Raw genomic sequence first — 21,407 nt, 5'->3', positions numbered from 1 at the left:
TTTATCTGAATATATAGTGCAATATTGTGACAAAAAAACCTTTGGGGAGCATCACCCGTCTCCGACGGTTTCTTGTTTAGAGAGTCTTAGAAATCCTGAGCCATTAGCCTTGGCTTGTGGTTGGCTTTTTTTGTACCAAGTAAATTATTGATCTGTATTATAAACTAACTAGGTGTTCTATTGGTCCCATAATTTTTAACCAGGTTTTCCGAAGGAAAAACTGGTTAGTAGATTGGAAAATGTCGGCTGGCGGGCGGGCATAAGAAGCTTGTCCGGGCCATAACTTTGTTGTTTATTGTGAGATTTTAAAATCATTTGGTACATTTGTTCACCATCATTAGAGGGTGTGTCGCGCGAAAGAATTACGTAGATATCTCAAAGGTCAAGGTCACACTTTGAGTTCAAAAGTGAAAAATGGCCATAAATGAGCTTTTCCGGGCCATTATTATGTCATTTATTGCGAGATTTTTAAATCATTGGGCACATTTGTTCACCATCATGGAACGGTGTGTCGCACGAAAGAATTACGTCAATATCTCCCATGTCAAGGTCGCCACGACTTAAAATAGATTTATTTTGAAACAAAGGGGTTTATTATAAACATCAGTTCAGTTTGAGTTGTCTCCCTTTATCAGACTTTTTTCACTTTGAAAACCTGGTTTTGTCACAATTTTGTCCCTTGTTTCAAAAAGTTTGATTAGGCTCTTGGAGCAAGTTTTAAAACTATGAAGTTTCTTTGATTTTGCACATTATTCAAATGTGTTGAACATACTTGTCCGTTTGTTTACCCTGCTTCTTTTTAACAGAACCATTTATCTTGTATGACCCTTGATCTTTCCCTGAGCTGGTAATAAGAATATGAGACCTTGTTTGTAGGTACTGAATCAAGGACTTAAACAGAAACTGTAAAACATTTCCTTCCCCTTAGTGACTGTTTATGTTCCCATTGCTGTGACAGGTTGCCCTAGGCAATATCAAGGAGGACGTGATTGTGGACGAGCGGGTTGACCTCATACACTCTGAGTACAACAGCCTCAAAATAATGGGACAGAAAGTGCCCGACCAGGCCTTCGATGTCACCCTTCCATATGGTATGTTGGCCTTGAAAACAAAGTTTGGAATGTTGTGGTATATAATGGGTTGAATTTATTTTAGGCTAGTTGACTTAAATAACAAATAAATAATTGTAATTCTTTTATATCTAATGATAAAATATGACATTTCTGCAGTGAAATAACAGCAGTGAAAATAACACAATTGTTTTTTTCACCGATGAAAAGAACAAATTTTCGGAATTCCTTTTTCTATTTTTAGATTATCATATCAAGATGTACCGGTACTTCCCTTGTTTATATCCTTGTTTATATTTTTTCTATGATCACGAGTGAAACAAAATCAATATTACACCTAATCAAACACATTTTCTTTTAGTTTTATGCTTTTTTTCAACGTTTATTTACATTGTAAAAGAGTTAAAGTGAAGAAAGTCCCTGGAATAATGACGTAATTTCATCAACAAAATGACGTCATTTCGTCAACAAAATGACGTCATTTCGTCAACAAAATGACGTCAAATCACTGTATTGAGGCACACCACGGGAGAAACTCCGAGAAAGGGTTACTTTTCAGCAAAAGGGAAACAGTTGTTTGTTATTTTCTTGAAAAAGGGGCATAATAGAAACAGAAAATTTGTTCATATCAGTGTAAGATCGTTTGTTATTTCAATCATGATCATAGAAAAATAATATTTTCACGCGTGGCTGTGCCACGCGTGAAAATATATTTTCTATGATCACTTGTGAAATAACAAACGATCTTACACTAACATGAACAAATATCCTCTATTTATTCAGGGTATTATTGTATGTTTTTATTAATGGTGAACATCAGCTTAAGATTTATGGATTTTTTGGCATACTTGTTTGCTTTCCTTTTTAGCTCGACTTTTTCGAAGAAAAATGAGAGCTATACTACTCGCCCCGGGGTCAGCGTTGATTACATTTTTTATGAAGTCAAATAACTTGAACACTATCAAAGATAATGAACTCAAACTTGGAATACTTCTTTATGACAACAAGACAATTGTGTGGGTCAAGGTGCATAACTCTGTCAGCATTATTTTTAGAGTTATGCCCCTTTTTATGCCCCCAGATCGAAAGATCAGGGGCATATTGTTTTTGGCCTGTCTGTCTGTCTGTCCGTCATTCATTCATTGTGTGTGTCCCAAAACTTTTACCTTGGTGAAAGTTTTGCAATAACTTTTGCATTATTGAAGATAGCAACTTGTATCTCATGGAGCTGCACATTTTGAGTGGTGAAAGGTCAAGGTCATACATCAAGGTCAAAGGTAAAATATATGGCTTCAAAGCGGCGCAAAGGGGGCATTGTGTTTCTGATAAACACATCTCTAGTTATACTTAGAAAATTGAAAGTTTGGTTAAGTTTTGTATTTAGGTCCCCTTTATTCCTAATGTATCAAAGCTATTGTTTTCATATTTGCAACACTTAACTTACTTAACTTAATCATAAGGGGACTGTGCAGGCAAAGTTATGTAACTCTGACTGGCATTTTGACAGAATTATGGCCCCTTTTATACTTAGAAAATTGAAAATTTGGTTGAGTTTTGTGTTTTGGTCCATTTTACACCTTAAGTATCATAGTTATTGCTTTCAGACTTGGAACACTCGCTAGCTATCATAAGAGGACTGTAAAGGACAAGTTGCATAACTCTGGTTGGCATTTTGAAGGAATTATGGCACTTTTTTGACTAAGTAACTTTCAATATTTTGTTAAATTTTGTGTTTAGATGCACTTTACTTCTAAAGTATCAATGCTATTGCTTTCAAACTTCAAATACTTTCTTAATATCATGAGGGTACTGTACCTGGAAAGTTGAATTGAACTTGACCTTTGAATGATCTTAATCTCTAGGTCAAATAAATAAATTTTTCTTAAATTGCCATAACTTTTTTATTTAGAATCAGATTTGATTCATACTTTGACAAAACAACACTTACCTGACATACCACAATGGACTCCACCCAAACCATCCCCCACGCCCCACCCAAGAATCCCCCCCCCCCCCAAAAAAAAACATAAAAAAAATTGTTTTTCCTTTTTTTTCTGTTTTTTTTTATATACCCTGTAACTCCAATATAGCGCGGTCAATGGGGTCCAAGCCGCGAAACAGCGTTATAACGGATCCGCGTTATAGGTTTTGAGCTCATTTACTGCAGGGCGCTTTAAAAAAAACAGGTATAGAATAGCCTATATTAAAGGTCATGTATATTGCCATGCTGTGTTGACGCAAATACATGCATATAAACCGAATCGTATCGATAACAGTATACATACCGCTTTTCTTATGTGCACATTTATCCGATAATCCAATAAAATTGCAACATCACTTAAAAAATAATAATTTTGAACATTAATGACGATATATGTTTAAGAAATTCGTAAACACAACCGTACGCATATATGTCATTTTCAGAAATGCATTGCATTATGGGGCAGAGCTTTTTTGGACGAGCGACTTTAAATTTAGTAATTCAAAACGATTGAAACATTCTTACTTTGATATGGTTGCAGTTTGACTATATTAAATGAGCGGCTGTGAAATATACTGCCTACTGTATAAAACAACTATTTCTGTCATTTCATTATCATTCTAGTATTATGTCATTTAATCTTTCAGTTCGTGTATAAGAAATTAAATAATGCATATGATTTATTTACATGCGAACGCAGTGTACTGGTAATTGTTAACAGAGTTTCACTTTCATTTTCGCGCGGTATCAGAAAGTCCCCGGGAAACACGTTTTTTGCATGCGTATGACGCAATAAAACATTTTTTTGTACATGAGTCGTATTGCATTCAATCTAAATTTAAAGTCGCTCGTCCAATGAAAGCTCTGCCCCATAATGCACTGTACTCTTAACACTTCTGAAAATGGCATATATGCGTACGGTTGTGTTTACGAATTTCTTAAACATATATCATCATTAATGTTCAAGATTATTATTTTTTAAGTGATGTTGCAATTTTATTGGATTATAGGATAAATGTGCACATAAGAAAAGCGGTATGTATACTGTTATCGATAAGATTCGGTTTATATGCATGTGTTTGCGTCAACACAGCATGGCAATATACATCATTACATGACCTATATGATAGGCTATTCTATACCTGTTTTTTTTATAGCGCCCTGCAGTAAATGAGCTCAAAACCTATAACGCGGATCCGTTATAACGCTGTTTCGCGGCTTGGACCCCATTGACCGCGCTATATTGGAGTTACAGTGTATAATGAAAACATGTGAACAGTCTAGAAGACACATTTTTTGCCCAATCTTCATGACATTTGTTGGTCAGAACATTTTTTTTCCTGTATACAACGGTTGAGTTCAAAAAAGGTTTTGATCTATCTAGTAACATGACCGCCAGGGGGGTGGGGGGGGGCATTTTCCTTAAATTTATATACTAAAAAAGCTTGTGAACACTCTCAAAGTCACATTTTTTGGCCAATCATCATGAAACTTGGTTAAAACATTGGGTTTATTGATATGTCGGTGAGTATGAAAATGGCAATGATCAGTGGAAAAAAATGGCCGCCAGGGGATGGGGCAGTTTTCTCTATATGTATGTAAGAAGCATTTTCCTTATATATATTTTTTTTTAATCTGGTTATTAAAAGCATGGCCGCCGGGGTGGGTGGGGTAATTTTCTATATAGGCCTATTGTGAATACTTTGAAACACCTTATTTTTAAAGTCAGTCTTGTCATACCAATAATTTGAAATATTTGCTGAAGATTTTTAATCTTTGTTTCTTTCCATCTTAGTCTCTCAGGTGAGCGACCCAGGGCCCTTTGGGGCCTCTTGTTATTATCACAGTGCCTATACCACGTTACTTTTTAGCTCACCTGTCACAAAGTGACATGGTGAGCTTATGTGACCGTGTGATGTCCGGCGTCCGTTGTGCATGCGTGCGTTTGTGTGCGTGCGTGTGTCCGTCAACAATTTGTTTGTGTAGACAGTAGAGGTCACAGTTTTCAGCCGATCTTTATGAAATTTGGTCAGAATGTTTATCTTAATGAAATCTGGGTTGGGATTGTAGTTGGGTCATCTGGGGTCAAAAACTAGGTCACTAGGTCAAATAAGAGAAAAACCTTGTGTAGACAATAGAGGTCACAGTTTTCATCCAATCTTTATGAAATTTGGTCAGAATGTTTATCTTGATGAAATCTGGAATGGGATTGTATTTGGGTCACCTGGGGTCAAAAACTAGGTCACTCGGTCAAATAATATAAAAACCTTGTAAAAACCTTGTGTAGACAATAGAGGTCACAGTTTTCATCTAATCTTTATGAAATTTGGTCAGAACGTTTATCTTGATGATATCTGGGTTGGGATTGTATTTGGGTCATCTGGGGTCAAAAACTAGGTCACTATGTCAAATAATAGAAAAACCTTGTGTAGACAATAGAGATCACAGTTTTCATCCAATCTTAATGAAATTAGGTCAGAATGTTTATCTTGATGAAATCTGGGTTGGGATTGTATTTGGGTCATCTGGGGTCAAAAACTAGGTCACTAGGTCAAATAATAGAAAAACCTTGTGTAGACAATAGAGATCACAGTTTTCATCCAATCTTAATGAAATTTGGTCAGAATGTTTATCTTGATAAAATCTGGGTTGGGATTGTATTTGGGTCATCTGGGGTCAAAAACTAGGTCATTATGTCAAATAATAGAAAAACCTTGTGTAGACAGTAGAGGTCATAGTTTTCATCTGATCTTTATGAAATATGGTCAGAATGTTTATCCTGATAATAACTGATTTTGAATCGTTACAGGGCTCCCGCTGCCGTTCGCCAGATTCGCCAATGGCGAAAATTAAGCCAATTCAGCGAATAAAATAATCGTTTGGCAAAAACGTTCGGTGAACGATTTTTTTCCTGACAAATGCCGTCCCAGATAATAAACTCTTTCAGCTGTAGACTGTGCTTCAATACATCGCCATGTTATTGACCCGAAAAATTGATATGCAGTCGGCATTAACACCGGTCAGAACCGGTCATCGAGACAAAGGAAAATGACTGGTGTGAAAACAAAACCATGGTGTAATTGTACATCTTATCGGCTTAAATAAACAATTACATCTGATTAAAGATTAAAGATTGCTGCCAATTTCAATCAATTTGAGAAAAAGCCGTTAGCGAATTATCAACTTATCAACTTAGTCACACAATGAACGTAAGTAAAGATGTTGATAATTGATTTTAATTTCGAGAAGTTCGTAATGTTTGTAATGATTAAAGGCTAAATGTGTTACAATTGTGAATGACGATAGATGAACGGGTATAAAACCCTTGACATTTTTGGCGAAAGGGTCGGAAATTGCGACTGCCATTATGGGGACCATAGGCAATAAGCGTCCTTTGGATTCTGACAAATCTAATGACACGGTCTAAAAAATATCTGATAATAGATCATTCAAAGATGTTTGGCTTTCGGAATTCAAGTGGTTAGACTATAATGCAAAATAAAAAACGATGTATTGCAAAATATGCATACAGTTTCAAAAATCAAATTCATTCACTTTGGGTGTAGTGTGTTGAAAAAAGACAACATTTCGAAACACGAAAAATCACAAGGTAATAAAACAGAATGACAATCAATATTAAAATGAATATACATGAACAATTTCCATATTATTAATAATATATAATATATTAAAAATAACAATAATATTTTGTTATGTTCATAATAAATATATATGGACACTTTTCAAAATGAGCTTTTTGTTTTGAAATTTAGCATATTTAATTTTGTTTATTTCAGATCACAAAGAGGCCTCACAAGCTTGAAGTCTGAAAACATCAATGACAAATGGGCAGGCTGCAGCAATATCCAAAAGTGAAGCAGCTGTAGTGTCGGCTATGACTAATGTGTACTTTGCTGCACAACATACTCTTGCATCATCGCGGGTTCCAGACCTGAACAGATTGTGTGTCTTGCAGGTAAAAAAATAAATAAAACATCTTTAAAACAAAATTGATTTGTTTTAAATTGAATTAAATTTGATTTTGTTTAAGTTTGCTACAAATATTGAGCAAAATATACTTGAAATCATAAATTATATTTTCAGGATGCAAATTTGTATTAATATATTTTCAGGGTGCAACCCAGCTCAATGACCTTCGAGTTGACAGCCACACGTAATATGAACACAGCTCCAGTGTGTCGGAATTTCAAAACTGTATGGCAGACGTTCTGAGGAGTAATCTTCTCCAGAAGATACAGACATCATGCAAGTACACTATCATGATCGATGAGCGTACAGACATTTCAGTGAAGCAAAATTTAGTGACGTATGTTTGACTTTTGGAAACTGATGAGTTTGGAATGGCTGAACTTCAAAGAGCAAATGCAGAGAGCATATATGAGAATGTAGTTAATTTGCTTGGTAGAAAGGGAATTGACATTCAACATCTCTCAGAAATTCTATTAAAATTGAAAACTTGGAGAACTTGTTGATTTTGTCCATAGACAGCCCACCAATGGAAAAGTTTGATTTCAAACGTGCTTTCAAGATTTGGGCTGGATTGAAGTTGAGGCGGATTATGGCCTGCTAAAATGTATGTTCAGGATATCATGTGCTCATGTAATGTAAATTTATCATGTGCTTATTTTATGAACATGTGCTTGAGTTATGATGTGTGTATGTCTATAAATGTTTTGTTGTACTGTTGTTTTTAGCTCTACTGCCAAAGGCAGAAGAGCTTATGGGATGGCATGGTGTCTGTGTGTGTGTGCGTGCGTGCGTAAGACTTTTCTTGTTTATCCGAAGAAGTCCACAGTTTTCATCCGATTCTTTTCAAACTTGTTCAGTGTCTTTATATTAATGAGGACTCAAACCCTATTGATTTTCAGGTCACTGGGTCAAAGGTCAAGGTCACAGTGACTCGAAATAGTAAAATGGTTTCCGGATGATAACTCAAGAATGCTTAGGCCTAGGACCATGAAACTTCATAGTAACATTGATCATGACTGGCAGATGACCCCTATTGATTTTCAGGTCACTGGGTCAAAGGTAAAGGTCACAGTGACTCGAAACAGTAAAATGGTTTCCGGATGATAACTCAAGAATGCTTACGCCTAGGATCATGAAACTTCATAGGTACATTGATCATGACTGGCATATGACCCCTATTAATTTTCAGGTCAAAGGTCAAGGTCACAGTGACTCAAAACAGTAAAATGGTTTCCGGATGATAACTCAAGAATAATAAGGCCTAGGATCATGAAACGTTATAGGTACATTGATCATGACTGGCAGATGACCCCTATTGATTTTCAGGTCACTAGGTCAAAGGTCAAGGTCACAGTGACAAAAAACGTATTCACACAATGCTGCTACTACAACTGACAGCCCATATGGGGCATGTTTTACAAACAGTCCTTGTTTAAAAAGAGCAATATCGAAGCAATAAGTCCAGAATGACTTCCCCTTGAATATGAGAAAATTTTTAAATCCAGCTTGTTTACGCAATTAATTCCACAGTTTTCATCCAATTATTTCCAAATTTGCACAGTATCTTTATATCAATGAGGACTTGAACCCTATTGAATATGAGCAGTATCGGAGAAATAAGTACATAATAATCTCCCCTTGAATTTGAGAAATTTCTCCTTGTTTGTGCGATTAAGTACACAGTTTCCATCTTATTCTTTCCAAACTTGCACAGTATTTATAGCAGTAGAGCGATTCAGGCCCTCATGGGCCTCTTGTTTTTGTTATGCACACATGATGTGGATTATGGCCTTCTGCTAAAATGTATGTTCAAGATATCATGTGCTCATGTAATGTAAATTTATCATATGCTTATTTTATTAACATGTGCTTGAGTTATGATGTATGTACTTCTATAAATGGTTTGTTGTAAACTGTTTATTTTTGTTATGCACACATGATGATTATAGTAATAAACATATTAAAGCTTTGTTTTGTAGTTTCTTCTTTTACACCCCTTAGCCTAGACTTACAACAGGTGGTTCCTAATGCTTTGCTAAAACTTTGGCTACAGTTTCTAAAATGTTGCTACAAAAAATTACATTTGGCTAAAATGTTGGCTATATAAATTTTTGGGCCAGGGGGAGCCCTGATCGTATATGGGTCATCTGGAGTCAAAAATTTGGTCACAGGGCCAATGCTAGTAAAACCATGTGTAGATGAAAGAGGTCACAGTTTTCATCACGTCTTAATGAAATTTTGTCAGAATGTATTAGTTAATGAAATCTGGCTTGGGATTGTATATGGGCTAATAGAATTTAAGTTGATGTGGCAAGGTTAGTCAGGTGAGCGATTCAGGGCCATCATGGCCCTCTTGTTAAGATCTGTGTTGGGAAAATAATGCGCGACCCAGTTAACATTTTTAATGTCTTTTAATATTTCACGTGACCATTTTTAATGGGATAAAGTGGAGAGCCTGCTCATTTGTGAGAGTTTTCTTTAGGTATCATGATCTTTTTAAACAAATAAGTATTTTTTCAGCAAAGTGCAACCGCGCGTTTGTAATATGAAGTCCCCACACTGATCCGACATTTTTCTAACCCTTCAAACGCGCGGTTGCACTTTACTGAAAAAATACTTATTGTTTAAAAAGATCATGATACCTATAGAACTCTTACGAATGAGCGGGCTCTCCACTTAATCCCATAAAAATGTTAACTGGGTCGCGCTTTATTCTCCCAGCACAGATCCGAAAAAGTCATGTGGTATAGGCACTGTGATTATGCCCCAAAGGGTTGCATATAGTTTTTGAACTGTCAGTCTGTCCGTCTGTCCGAAAACTTTATCATTGGTCATAACTTTTGCAATATTGATGATAGCAACTTGATATTTGGCGTGCATGTGTATCTCATGGAGCTGCACATTTTGAGTGCTGAAAGGTCAAGGTAATCCTTCAAAGTCAAATATATGGCTTCAAAGCGGCGCAGAAGGGGGCATTGTGTTTCTGACAACCACATAACTTGTTTAATGCTGGTTGCTGCTCATCTGTACCTTACAGTTTGAAATAAAGGCTTTACAAATTGCATCTAATAAGAAAGGTTTAAAAAAAAAAATTTGATTTCCTTATGTACTCAAAACATGTCAGAGTGGTAAAGCGTTTAGCAATGAGAACTAGTTTGGAGTATGGTGTTCACATCAATACCACATTGCAGGTGCCGTCATGCCAGTGGGGTGCCTAGAGAGGCAGGACAAGTGGATCTCGCCCAAGGGGGAGGTGACTCGCTACATGCCGTACAACGAGTACGTAGTACAGGACTCGGAGCAGATCACACTCAGATATCTTGTGCAGTTTGTCAGCGATTGAGGATGGACACTGCGCCGAAAGCTTTTGACATCATGTTGGGACTGTGTGGAAAATTGTGTCATATTTCAGGATTTTCGTGGGGAGCTTTTGTTATCTGTTAGGTCATTTACCATTTACTGTTCACGCTGATATGAGCACGCAGTATTTGTGTTTGAGAAGGATGTTCGTTTTATTTTTGTGTACATGTTGGTGGATGTAATATTGTTTCATACTAACATCTTTTGTTGAATTGAGAACATTTTGGTTTCGTAGAAAAATTATTGATTTACAAGCTTGTCCTTGGATTGGAAAATGGCAGTATGGTAAATTAAATATCATTGTATCATTCATTGGGTTCATTTCCAGTCAACCATTTAGGAGGACTTCATAATTTAAAACTTAAATTTCATTCTGCCCTAACTAAAAATATTGTAAGCTTGTTAAATAAAACTTTTTTTTAAGGTCCAGCTCTTACTCCAACAACATTAAATGCATGGTAATGAAGTGCTGAATTGTCTGTAACAAAGCTCTCATTAATCTGGCACTTAATTGCTACTACAAAATTGTGTTTTGTCTTTTATATGACATTAATCTCTAAAATTTTATAAATCATAAGTAGAATGTTCTGCTTTAACATTAAATAACTATATGCCTGTACATGTATTCAATGAGACATATACACAATTTCTATTGTTCTTTCTTGCTTATTCTGTTTAAATTGTTGTATCTTTTTGTTAATGAATTTTTTGTTGCATTAATTTGGTAAGGTGTTAAATGTTTTAGTGCTTGTTGTTCTGTATTTTTTTGCAATAGTAGGAACTTAAATGAAAATATTGTTTGATTTTATTAATTTTCTTGTGCTTTTGTCTTTGCTGTATGTTGTTCATCTATTGATCCTACATCAGATGTATAGAACTTGGATTTGGAGACATTATACATGCTGTAAGGTATCCATTTTAAAACACTGGTTCTGGCTACATCAGATATATATGGTGTTAAGATTGCTTCTTACTTTATTAGATAAATATGGGGTCAACACATGAATGTTCTGTATCAAAATGGGATTTCTTTGTCAAATACATGCATAATACCTGCCCCCCCCCCCCCCCCTCCCTTCCACACAGTATCTAGAAAATAACTAAGATAATATAAATTAGTATGCTGAAGCAGGATGACCCCTAATGTTTTTAAAGCAAGTGATGACTGCCGCAGTCTGGGCCAGGTGGGGCATTAGGGGTGTCATACATGTTTTATAAATCTATCTTAACTTTCAAACCTGGTCATGTGTTCCCTTCTTACCTTCTTTATGTTTTGGTCGTAAATGGTGGGTCATTTCTTTACTCTTTTTCATCTTTTATGGTATTGAAGGGTTTTGTTTATATCATATAGCATTTAACGTTTACTACATGTATACAGTGCTTTCCCCAGAACAGGGATGGACATCAGCAAGGGCCAACTGGCCAGTGGCCCCAGAAAATGTAAATGGATTTAGATATTCTGAGAAAAGCTATAAAGGGCTAATAAGTTTCTAATATAAAGGATTTTGTTCAGACGCCCTGATCTAGGTTATGGAGGATTTGAGAGGTTTAAATTTGATTTTCTGCGAGTGTTTTGTAACCTTGACTTCAACCACATAACATTTAAATAGGTTAGTTCTATGAATGTATGATTGATAGAATCATTTTGCTTGTGCTTAAAGGCTGGGGAACCTGGTAATCATGTCACTAACTCAGGATTTATATTTGATGCAGCTGACAGTGTACTTTAGTATGTTACAATAGTTGCACATTCATTTATGATAAATGTTCTATCTTGTAATGAAACTTCTTTATTCTTATCATTAATGCTAATGATAACCTTGCTACTCCCATCTTGAAGACAGATTTCGTCAACTATTCGTTTGATGGGCCATTTGAAAGAGTGCTGATAATTTACATAAACATTTTAATAATGATTATTTTTCATATGATTAACTTCATTAAACAACATCAAAAACGGCCGTTATGTTCATGTTAAGTGAGACCTTATCATTATTATGGAGGTTATATACTGAGCAGATTTGTGTAAAAATGTATTTGGAGTCAGAGCATTATTATTTCTATCTTTTTATATTAAAGTAATAAGTTACCATTGAAGTACATAGCATCAGGCCTTTACACATTCTGGTCGCAATACATTTGCTACAGGAATTATATATATACCTATGACAACAGTTTGTAGTTGGTGTTGTTCATGAAATTTATTATTTTAGTGGAATTAAATGTTTTATGTTGTGCTATAAACAAAGGTGTACATTCATCCTACCCTGACATTATTTTCCTACTACGGTAAATTGCTTGCTTAAAAGGAACTTAATGTGCTAATATTGACCCTTACAATTTGAAAAATCATTACACATCTGGGCATAAGCAAAAGTAATATTTCCAAAAATCATGCTTTTTCGTTACACAAACTTTCAATTTTACAAAATGTGCTTCAAGGGGTTCTTACTTCTCTAAAATTTGTATGAGTGAAACAGCAGCTTATGTGTATAAAACGTTTTTGGAATGCTTTTAGGTTTCATATACAATAAGAAAATACTGATTGGTAAAGGAGCCATGTGTCTTAACATTAACAAATTGGTGTCTTTGAATGTATGTTGACTTTTTGATCATACTTCTGAAAGTATTGTTGGTAACAGTTTTATGAACAGAATGTTGTTTGATTAAAGTAACGAAATAAAATTCAAGATATGCGTATGGCTAAAGAGATGTGCTAATTTAGAACTCGCACCTTAAAAAGGTTAATATTGACAATCTGTTGATTGCACAGTGTACACACAATTTCTTCTTTACAAAGCAAACATTAACAATTTGTTTTGTTTTAAACAATAATACAGATGCATGTTCTCCTTTATGAATTTAAAATGAACTTTGTAAAGCTCATTTGTAGATTGATATCATAAGCTTATTGTGGTTTGTACACCAGAATTGTGACAGAAACTTGGTATCCGTATATTGTCATGAATTGTTTGTATACATTAACATTTAGTATTGCACTCAGAATGATTGTCACCATCAGTTTCATGGCATGCATTGTAATATTTTCATTTCTGACATTTCTCATTAACTGTTTATAGATGGCCAATCATGTTGAGAGATATAGTTTTGATATAAAACACTGAAGTTGTATTTTTTTTTGGCCCTTGAAAAAAATTTAATCAACATTTTGATAAATGATTTGTGGGGCAGTTGTGCTGCTATATAACATTAAGAATTATTGTTTAAAAACGTTTTCAGATTAAATTGAAATTGTAATTCAGCTTTTTGGTGAGATTAATTAAAATCATACACGGTATTTTGAACATTGTAGTAATTTTGCGTTTTATATAGTTTCATGATTTCAGAGTTATAATTTAGTATTGTAAATGTGACATGATCAAATAAATTTAGTATACTTATTAAAACTGTATTTTGTTTGTTATCTGACTAAAGTCATTAATAATACTTTCCACAACATTTTGCAATTGTTACCAATCCAGCGATTTTTTAGTCCCCTACCGGTTTCACCGGAGGGGACTTATGGTTTTGTCTCCATCCGTCCGTCACACTTTTCTGGATCCTGCGATAACTTTAAAAGTTCTGAATTTTTTTTCCATAAAACTTGGAACATGGATAGATGGCAATATGGACATTATACACGTCATTTCATTTTGTTCCTACGTCAAAAATTGTGGTTGCTATGGCAACAAATAGACTAGAAATAGTGCTGAAAATGGTGTTTTTTTCTGGATCCTGCGATAACTTTTATAGTTCTTAATATTTTTTCATGAAACTTGCAACATGGATAGATGGCAATGTGGACATTATGCACGTCATTTCATATTGTTCCTACGTCAAAAATTGTGGTTGCTATGGCAACAAATAGACTAGAAATAGTGCTGATAATGGTGTTTTGTCTGGATCCTGCGATAACTTTAAAAGTTCTTAATATTTTTTCATGAAACTTGCAACATGGATAGACAGCAATATGGACATTATGTACGTCATTTCATTTTGTTCCTACGTCAAAAATTGTGGTTGCTATTGCAACAAATAGACTAGAAATAGTGCTGAAATGGTGTTTTTTTCTCGATCCTGCGATAACTTTAAAAGTATTTAATATTTTGTCATGAAACTTGCAACATGGATAGATGGCAATATGGACATTATGCACGTCATTTCATTTTGTTCCTACGTCAAAAATTGTGGTTGCTATGGCAACAAATAGACTAGAAATAGTGCTGAAAATGGTGTTTTTTTCTGGATCCTGGGATAACTTTAAAAGTTCCAAATATTTTTTTCATGAAACTTGGAACATGGATAGATGGCAATATGGACATAATGCACGTCATTTCATTTTGTTCCTATGTCAAAAATTGTGGTTGCTATGGAAACAAACAAAAAAAATATTCTGAAAATGGTGAAATTTCTGACAATGGTGGAGCTGGTAGGGGACTTTTATTGCTTGGCAATAGTCTTGTTTCCTTCTTTATTAAGTACCGGAAAACAACACTTTCCCAATTAGGAAAAAACTACCAATTTCCCAATTGCTGTAAAAAAATTCCCTATTGAAGGTTTGCTGTAAAAAAAATCCCTATTGAAGGTTTACAAAAAAAAACATTTTTTTTTTATTTATAAAATGCAACAGGTTAGTTTTTAAGGTATCTGGGAGCAAAAACAAATAGGCCACTTTCCCAATATGAAGACCTCATGATCGAATTTTCCCAATTTCAGTTGTTTTCGCACATATTTTTCCCAATGTGGCTGGTACCAGTATTTTTCCCAATTGGGCAAAAACAATCGCTTTTATCAGTTTGAGCTAGGGGAGGATTCCAATTATAATACCTTGACATTGATTAGTGAGCAATTGAAGCACTAGTGTCTGGTTTGTGTAAGGTATCTTTTTGACTAAATTAGGCTAACATTTTTCGAATTACATCACTTTCTTATTGGTTTTCGCTCTGTGTGTCCGTCGGTCCGTCAGACTATCGCACTTTTCTGGATCATGCGATAACTTTTAAAGTTCTTCATGATTTTTCATGAAATTCTGACAATGGTGGAGCCTGTAGGGGACATATATTGCTCGGCAATAGTCTTGTTCAAATAGGTCTTCTATTATCAACTCACACTTAAGGTGTTTAAATGGAGACCTGGGAGCCGTTTTGTAGAACTTCGATTTGGAAGTGAGCAAGCCTGTTCAATTTCGTCAATGTCTAACATCTGGATACATCTCTGATTTTTGAACATACGAAGTCTAAAGACTAAGACTATTGTTAGCATTAGTTGCTACCCTCCCCCCCCTGCTACTCCCCTCCCCCAGCTGCTAACCCCTCCCAAAACCCTCTTAATTGTCCATTTGTTATACAAAATATCAAAACAAAAAGTTAGTTTTTTTAACTTTATATATATAAATTATGATTAAAAATAAATAAATTTCGACTAACTTAGCAGCTGGGGGGATGTCTGCCGAGTGCCTGTGATTGTTGGTATGTCGTGAAAAGCAGAGCTAGAGCCTTTTGAAGTTTTTCACACAAAATATTCAAGGTTTTTGCTTGTGCTGTATAACAGCAAGTTCTATTAAAATCAAAACCACAAGCTTGAGTAGAACCACTGTAATTAGCAGTACAAATATGATTTGCTTATCTCGATAAGAATTTGCTTGACGACAGAATTTTAAGCCTCATTGTGTAAACATTGGGCTTTATGCATGTGCATAAAAATGTCATTAGTTCTTTCCTGTGTAGTCGTTAAAGGGCACAACTTTCTTTTTTATGGTATTTTTAGTTAAAGAAAGTCTCTTCTATGCAAAAATCCATTTTTGGTGCAATATTTCATCCCTTGGGAAGACACTTAACGCACATGCATTTAACCCTGTTTTCCCAAAGTGAGGCTCATATACATCTTATTTAACTGTGACAACATGTACCACAGCATGTATACAGACATTGTGACAACATGTACCACAGCATGTATACAGACATTGTGACAACATGTACCACAGCATGTATACAGACATTGTGACAACATGTACCACAGCATGTATACAGACATTGTGACAACATGTACCACAGCATGTATACAGACATTGTGACAACATGTACCACAGCATGTATACAGACATTGTGACAACATGTACCACAGCATGTATACAGACATTGTGACAACATGTACCACAGCATGTATACATTGTGACAACATGTACCACAGCATGTATACAGACATTGTGACAACATGTACCACAGCATGTATACAGACATTCAGAGTAGGGATGATGTACCAAAACATACATTTTAATGAATGACCAATTGTAGATTTCACGTCTAGAGAACTAAACAAATGCAAATCTAAAATGGTAGAATATTCAGTTCCTTAAACATGGTAAAACAATTCTTTGCCCATTAGCACATGGCTCTGCTGTTATGTCCTGAGGTCTTCCAGTGATGGCATGTTGTGGAGTTGAAAATCCAACAGCATCTGGCCATAGGCCTTTCCCTGAAATGAAGTTCAATATTGGAGACAAGTATTGCTAGTTAAATAATTTAAATCAATATATACTCTTTACATGTCATTAATTTAAATCATCATTTCTGATTTTCTTAAAAGAATGTTATGTTTGTGATGTGGCTTGTTGTAATTAATTCTATGTGTAATGTTTACTACTGCCACACTAAATTTAATGTTTATATTAATTTTGTACACAGTAGCATACAATACCATATATTTAGTTTAAAGGAATTGTTGCAAAAGGTGCTGGTTCAAAATTATGCCCACTTTTTTCCCCAATGGTTGATTGCTTTTCTTGCATTCATTCTATTGTATCAATGCTGTGATAACCATACGGTAGGACTCACCTGTGGGTCACTGCGTAGAGAGGCAATACCACCTCCACCAAGGGAGTTGTGAAGCACAAAGTTTAGAGCATGGATGCCTGGACAGTCATACCTGAGGAGATATCAACAAGAGTAAATGGACATTTAATGATACCTCATATGGGAAGAAAAAACTATGGAAATCAATTAGTTTCAACATATTTATTTTATCTTAAATGCATAAAAAGCCACAGACTTCTCAAATGGCCTCAAGGTCATGTCCTGGGTTGAACCAGAACTTGGTGTACTTAGGAGATATCTCATGAATGGTCTCATTATGGGGATCAAAACTGTGACATCCTGGTAGCAAGGCAGATATCATATCAAATACACCGCAGGGAGATTTAAACTTAATAAATCTCAACACTCGAAAAAAAAAAATCAAACATTTTGAGAAAAAAAAATGAAACCTTGTCCTCAAAATGTCAATAACAAAGGCTAATTTTCAATAACTGAGGGTTTTATTCTAATAACTTGCTTAATTAATTATTTAGTTATGTAATAAAAAAAATCAATAAAACTGAGAATTATCTTTGCTGGGCAGGAATATTGATTACTTCAGACCAAATAATAAGTACCTATAATTTTTACTCAATCACAGATTATATAGTAGGTTTGCAATAAGCCGAAAATATGTGTATCCACAAGTCCTGTCTTTAGTAAATAACATTTTGTAGGTTAAAGGTTAGATGCATTCCACTAAAGCCATAAAACAAATGCTCATATATGCATTACAAACACATTAAAAGGCATAATACAAATATTTAGAGGACAACACATGGCTGAGCCAGGCCGGGCAGTGATAATCGGCCCGCAGGGAGCATAACGGCCCGAGGGCCGTTTGTGACCTAGGGCCGATTATCACTGTCCGGCCCGGCTCAGCCGTGTATTAACGTCTATAATAAATATCTTACTTTGTTTTGTTTATCTTTGTTTTGTTCTTTCTCTAAAATTTATTACAGAACCAGCTTTCCGTACTTTTATTTTTCATTCAATTGATTACGCAATGTATGACGTATTTCTGTGACGTCATTTCTGTGACGAAAAATACCATTGTTAGCTATTCGGACGTGAAAGGTTTATATTAAATATTTTTTAAGCATTGAACGAATACAAAAACGTATTTGTGCATTTGTTGTGCATAATTGGAAGCTTTGATAAAATTCTTGTAATCCTTCCGACAAGTCATTCAATTTTGTAAATCGTGTTTTTGGTCACAGTGGTAAGCATTCGCTACAATTGTTTAAAAAAGTGTGATTCAAAATAAATAAAGATAAACGGATGGAATAACAGAAAACGGATTGCACATCACTGTTATTTTATTATTATTAGCATCAGATAAAAGTTGTCTTAGAGGTAAGTGTGTCTTTTACTTTTTAAATTTTGCTGTTTGGTGAATCATGTTAAAGCTCAAATAGAGGCATCAATCAATGTGAAGCAGATTTTCAGTTTCAATCAATATTTGTATTATCCAAATTGCGTGCTACCTGTCATTAAATAATCTAATTATGATTGATTATTTCGTTGATTTGTGGCTAAGACTGAATGGGGACGCCATTTTTTCCAGTTGAAAGTCACGCGCACACATTCTGAGGGCCGATTATAAATAATGATATTTATAATAACCCCGAAATGGTGATAATGGCATGAAAAACTGTACAAATTTGTTACTATATATAGTAAGGTATGTATTATATGTTTATTACACATCACATATTGTATTAATACCTTGTGACTTTCTTGGCCCAGTCTGTATCCTCCATGAGGTGTGAAAAGTACTGGGCCAAAGACTGTTCTGTCAGAGCAGCCTTCAAGTACGGCAGATAGGCAGGGTGTCTGGCTACAACACCTGGCAATGAAACCAACATGAAACTATGTATATTAAGGACTATGTCACAGATTGCTCTGTGAGTGCAGCCTTCAAGTACGGCAGGTAGGGCAGGGTGTCTGGCCAAATAACGTTTAGTAATGCTCCTGAACGTAATCAGTCTTACTGTAAGCCAAATTCTTAGTCAGATCCATATTTATTTATATTTACCAAGAATGGGTCATTATGTACTGAATCACAAACATTCCCTGCCTCTACATACCAATATTACAGTTATTCCCCTTGTCTCCACTTCTGGTGTATGCAAGGTCCTCAAGTCTGTAAGAGTGCGAGCCCTTGCATGCGTTAGAAATGGACGCAATCAACTGAGCAGGTCTCGAACATTTGTTGGACTGTGAGACTGTTTTTGCTGGGGTGTAGGTTTCCAGATGTTCTCCATTCATGGAAATGTCTATCTGTGAAAAGGAACAACGAGGTTACTTACATAGTCATGCTACACGTATAGACACTCATACAGATTCATTTGTATACACTAGCACAAACAGCATGCTTCATGTATTGACACTTAAACAAATAGCATGTTTATACTTGTTTTAAGCTTAGACTTTAATACAAACAGCATGCTCCATGTATAGACACTCTTAAAGACAGCATTTTTAATGTAAAGACTCTAACATAAACACGCATCATCTAATACAGAACATGCTTGAAGTTTGTATTCGTAATTTGCATGACTATGGAGCAAATGTGCATGTGCAGGTTTATTACGCTGAATGCCCTAAAATTAGACTTATAACCATGTGCAAATGGTTGTGCAAATGTCAACTGTAGATAAAAGGGTTTTAATCTAAATTAAAGTTATATTAATAACGAGCGGATCCATGATTTCTGGTTGGCGGGGGGGGAGGGGGGCGGAATATGGGATATTGAAATATTTGCTGGGGGGTCCAGGGTGCCCGGAAGCTCCACCATTTTAGTGATTTTGAAGGCTTTGACAACCACTTCTCGAGCATGTCACGCCTTATGTACTTTCATCAAAGTACCTTCTTATAATGCCAAAAAAATGCATAGTTTATACGTAATACCGATGGATAAAGCCGGGGTTATCAGGCTTGTACCTACAGCAAGATAATGACCAAGATGAAGACGAGATTTTATTTAACTGATTCGTTATAGATCTATCACTCAATTGCACAGAGTATAATACATAGTCCGAACAACAGAGAGTCTAAATTTTAAAAAAATTAGCGATTGTCTATGATTAGTGGGATATATTGTGTACGAAAAAGAAGAAAAATGAGTTTAAATAGGTGATTTAGATCTAGTTAGAACTAGTGTGAAACATCAAATGAATTGACTTTACGTTGGAGATTTAAGGGGGGGGGCATACGCCGCCTATGAATAAATTGGATATATAATGTTTGCATGTGTCAGCATAAATCAGTTAATATTGAAGTAAGCAAATTTAGACACACAAACCCACCTTAAACGTGTCTTTGTCATGCAGAAACGAGAACAACTTCAAGACTGGTGACCTGTATTACGAAAAAAAAGGAATTGCAAATTTGAAAAAGGGCAAAATTATCTTCTTAATAGTAGTAGCTTAAGATCCTAAGAAATAATGAATGTACAATGCTTGAAAAAGGGCAGATTATGAATTAATCTAGATCTCATTCATACAATTAGAAAAAATTTACATCAGTTTGTGTTAGAGTCAACATAAGTAGTATGTTATTGCTGTAATGAACAACAGTTTGTCAATCACATAAGGATGACCATTATCAAGCCACTCAGGTAATCACTCTTAAGGTTTAATGCAATCAAACTCCAAAACTGCTGGTTGAAACCACACAAAAACAAGAGCACCGCCTAGTGGGTGCAGACCGCTCATCTATTTTGCTTTTAAAAGGTGAAGGGACCTATCTCAATACTTCAATCAAAAAAGGGGAGGGGTGGGGGTGGAGAAGGGTATATAGTGTGGGGGTGTGGTAATTTATTACATTGTCTTTCAAAAATGAAAAAAAAATTGAGGGGAGGGGGATTATTGGGTGGGATGGTTGGACAGTCTTTCAAAAATAAAATAATAAAAACTAGAGTTTTGTCACAGATGTGACGAATACCCACCCATGCCGCATTGACACAGAATATTTTGCATGTTGTCTTCACAAAAAACAGCGGAAACCATGCTTAATGTTTAAAACGCACTAAGTGACCCCGTGACCTGGTTTTTGACCCTGCATGGCCCATGTTCGAACTTGACCTACACATCATCTAGATACAACTTCTGACCAAGTGTGGTTAAGATCGGATGAAAACTACTTGAATTA

General features: G+C 35.3%; 2 protein-coding genes across 4 annotated transcripts in view; one reads left to right on the top strand and one right to left on the bottom strand.

The window, feature by feature from the left end:
- The window catches only part of LOC127872886 (poly [ADP-ribose] polymerase tankyrase-like), a 255,395-nt gene extending 241,587 nt beyond the window's left edge, over positions 1-13,808 (top strand). For all 3 annotated transcript variants that reach the window (XM_052416370.1, XM_052416369.1, XM_052416368.1), the window contains 2 exons: positions 959-1,091; positions 10,233-13,808. In XM_052416370.1, coding sequence (XP_052272330.1) covers positions 959-1,091; positions 10,233-10,384 — 285 coding nt within the window. In that variant the 3' untranslated portion in view covers positions 10,385-13,808. The remainder of the gene's footprint in view (positions 1-958; positions 1,092-10,232) is intronic.
- Positions 13,809-15,980: 2,172 nt separating this feature from the next.
- LOC127872899 (uncharacterized) overlaps positions 15,981-21,407 on the bottom strand; it is a 50,552-nt gene continuing 45,125 nt past the window's right edge. The window contains exons 15-19 of the mRNA XM_052416398.1: positions 20,564-20,615; positions 19,343-19,535; positions 18,981-19,101; positions 17,235-17,325; positions 15,981-16,875 (exon numbers count right to left, since the gene is read on the bottom strand). Of these exons, the coding sequence (XP_052272358.1) occupies positions 16,801-16,875; positions 17,235-17,325; positions 18,981-19,101; positions 19,343-19,535; positions 20,564-20,615 (532 nt within the window). The 3' untranslated portion in view covers positions 15,981-16,800. The remainder of the gene's footprint in view (positions 16,876-17,234; positions 17,326-18,980; positions 19,102-19,342; positions 19,536-20,563; positions 20,616-21,407) is intronic.

Source organism: Dreissena polymorpha, chromosome 3 (assembly GCF_020536995.1).
Source record: "Dreissena polymorpha isolate Duluth1 chromosome 3, UMN_Dpol_1.0, whole genome shotgun sequence".
Lineage (NCBI taxonomy): Eukaryota > Metazoa > Mollusca > Bivalvia > Myida > Dreissenidae > Dreissena > Dreissena polymorpha.
This window is presented reverse-complemented; position numbering and strand designations above follow the sequence as displayed.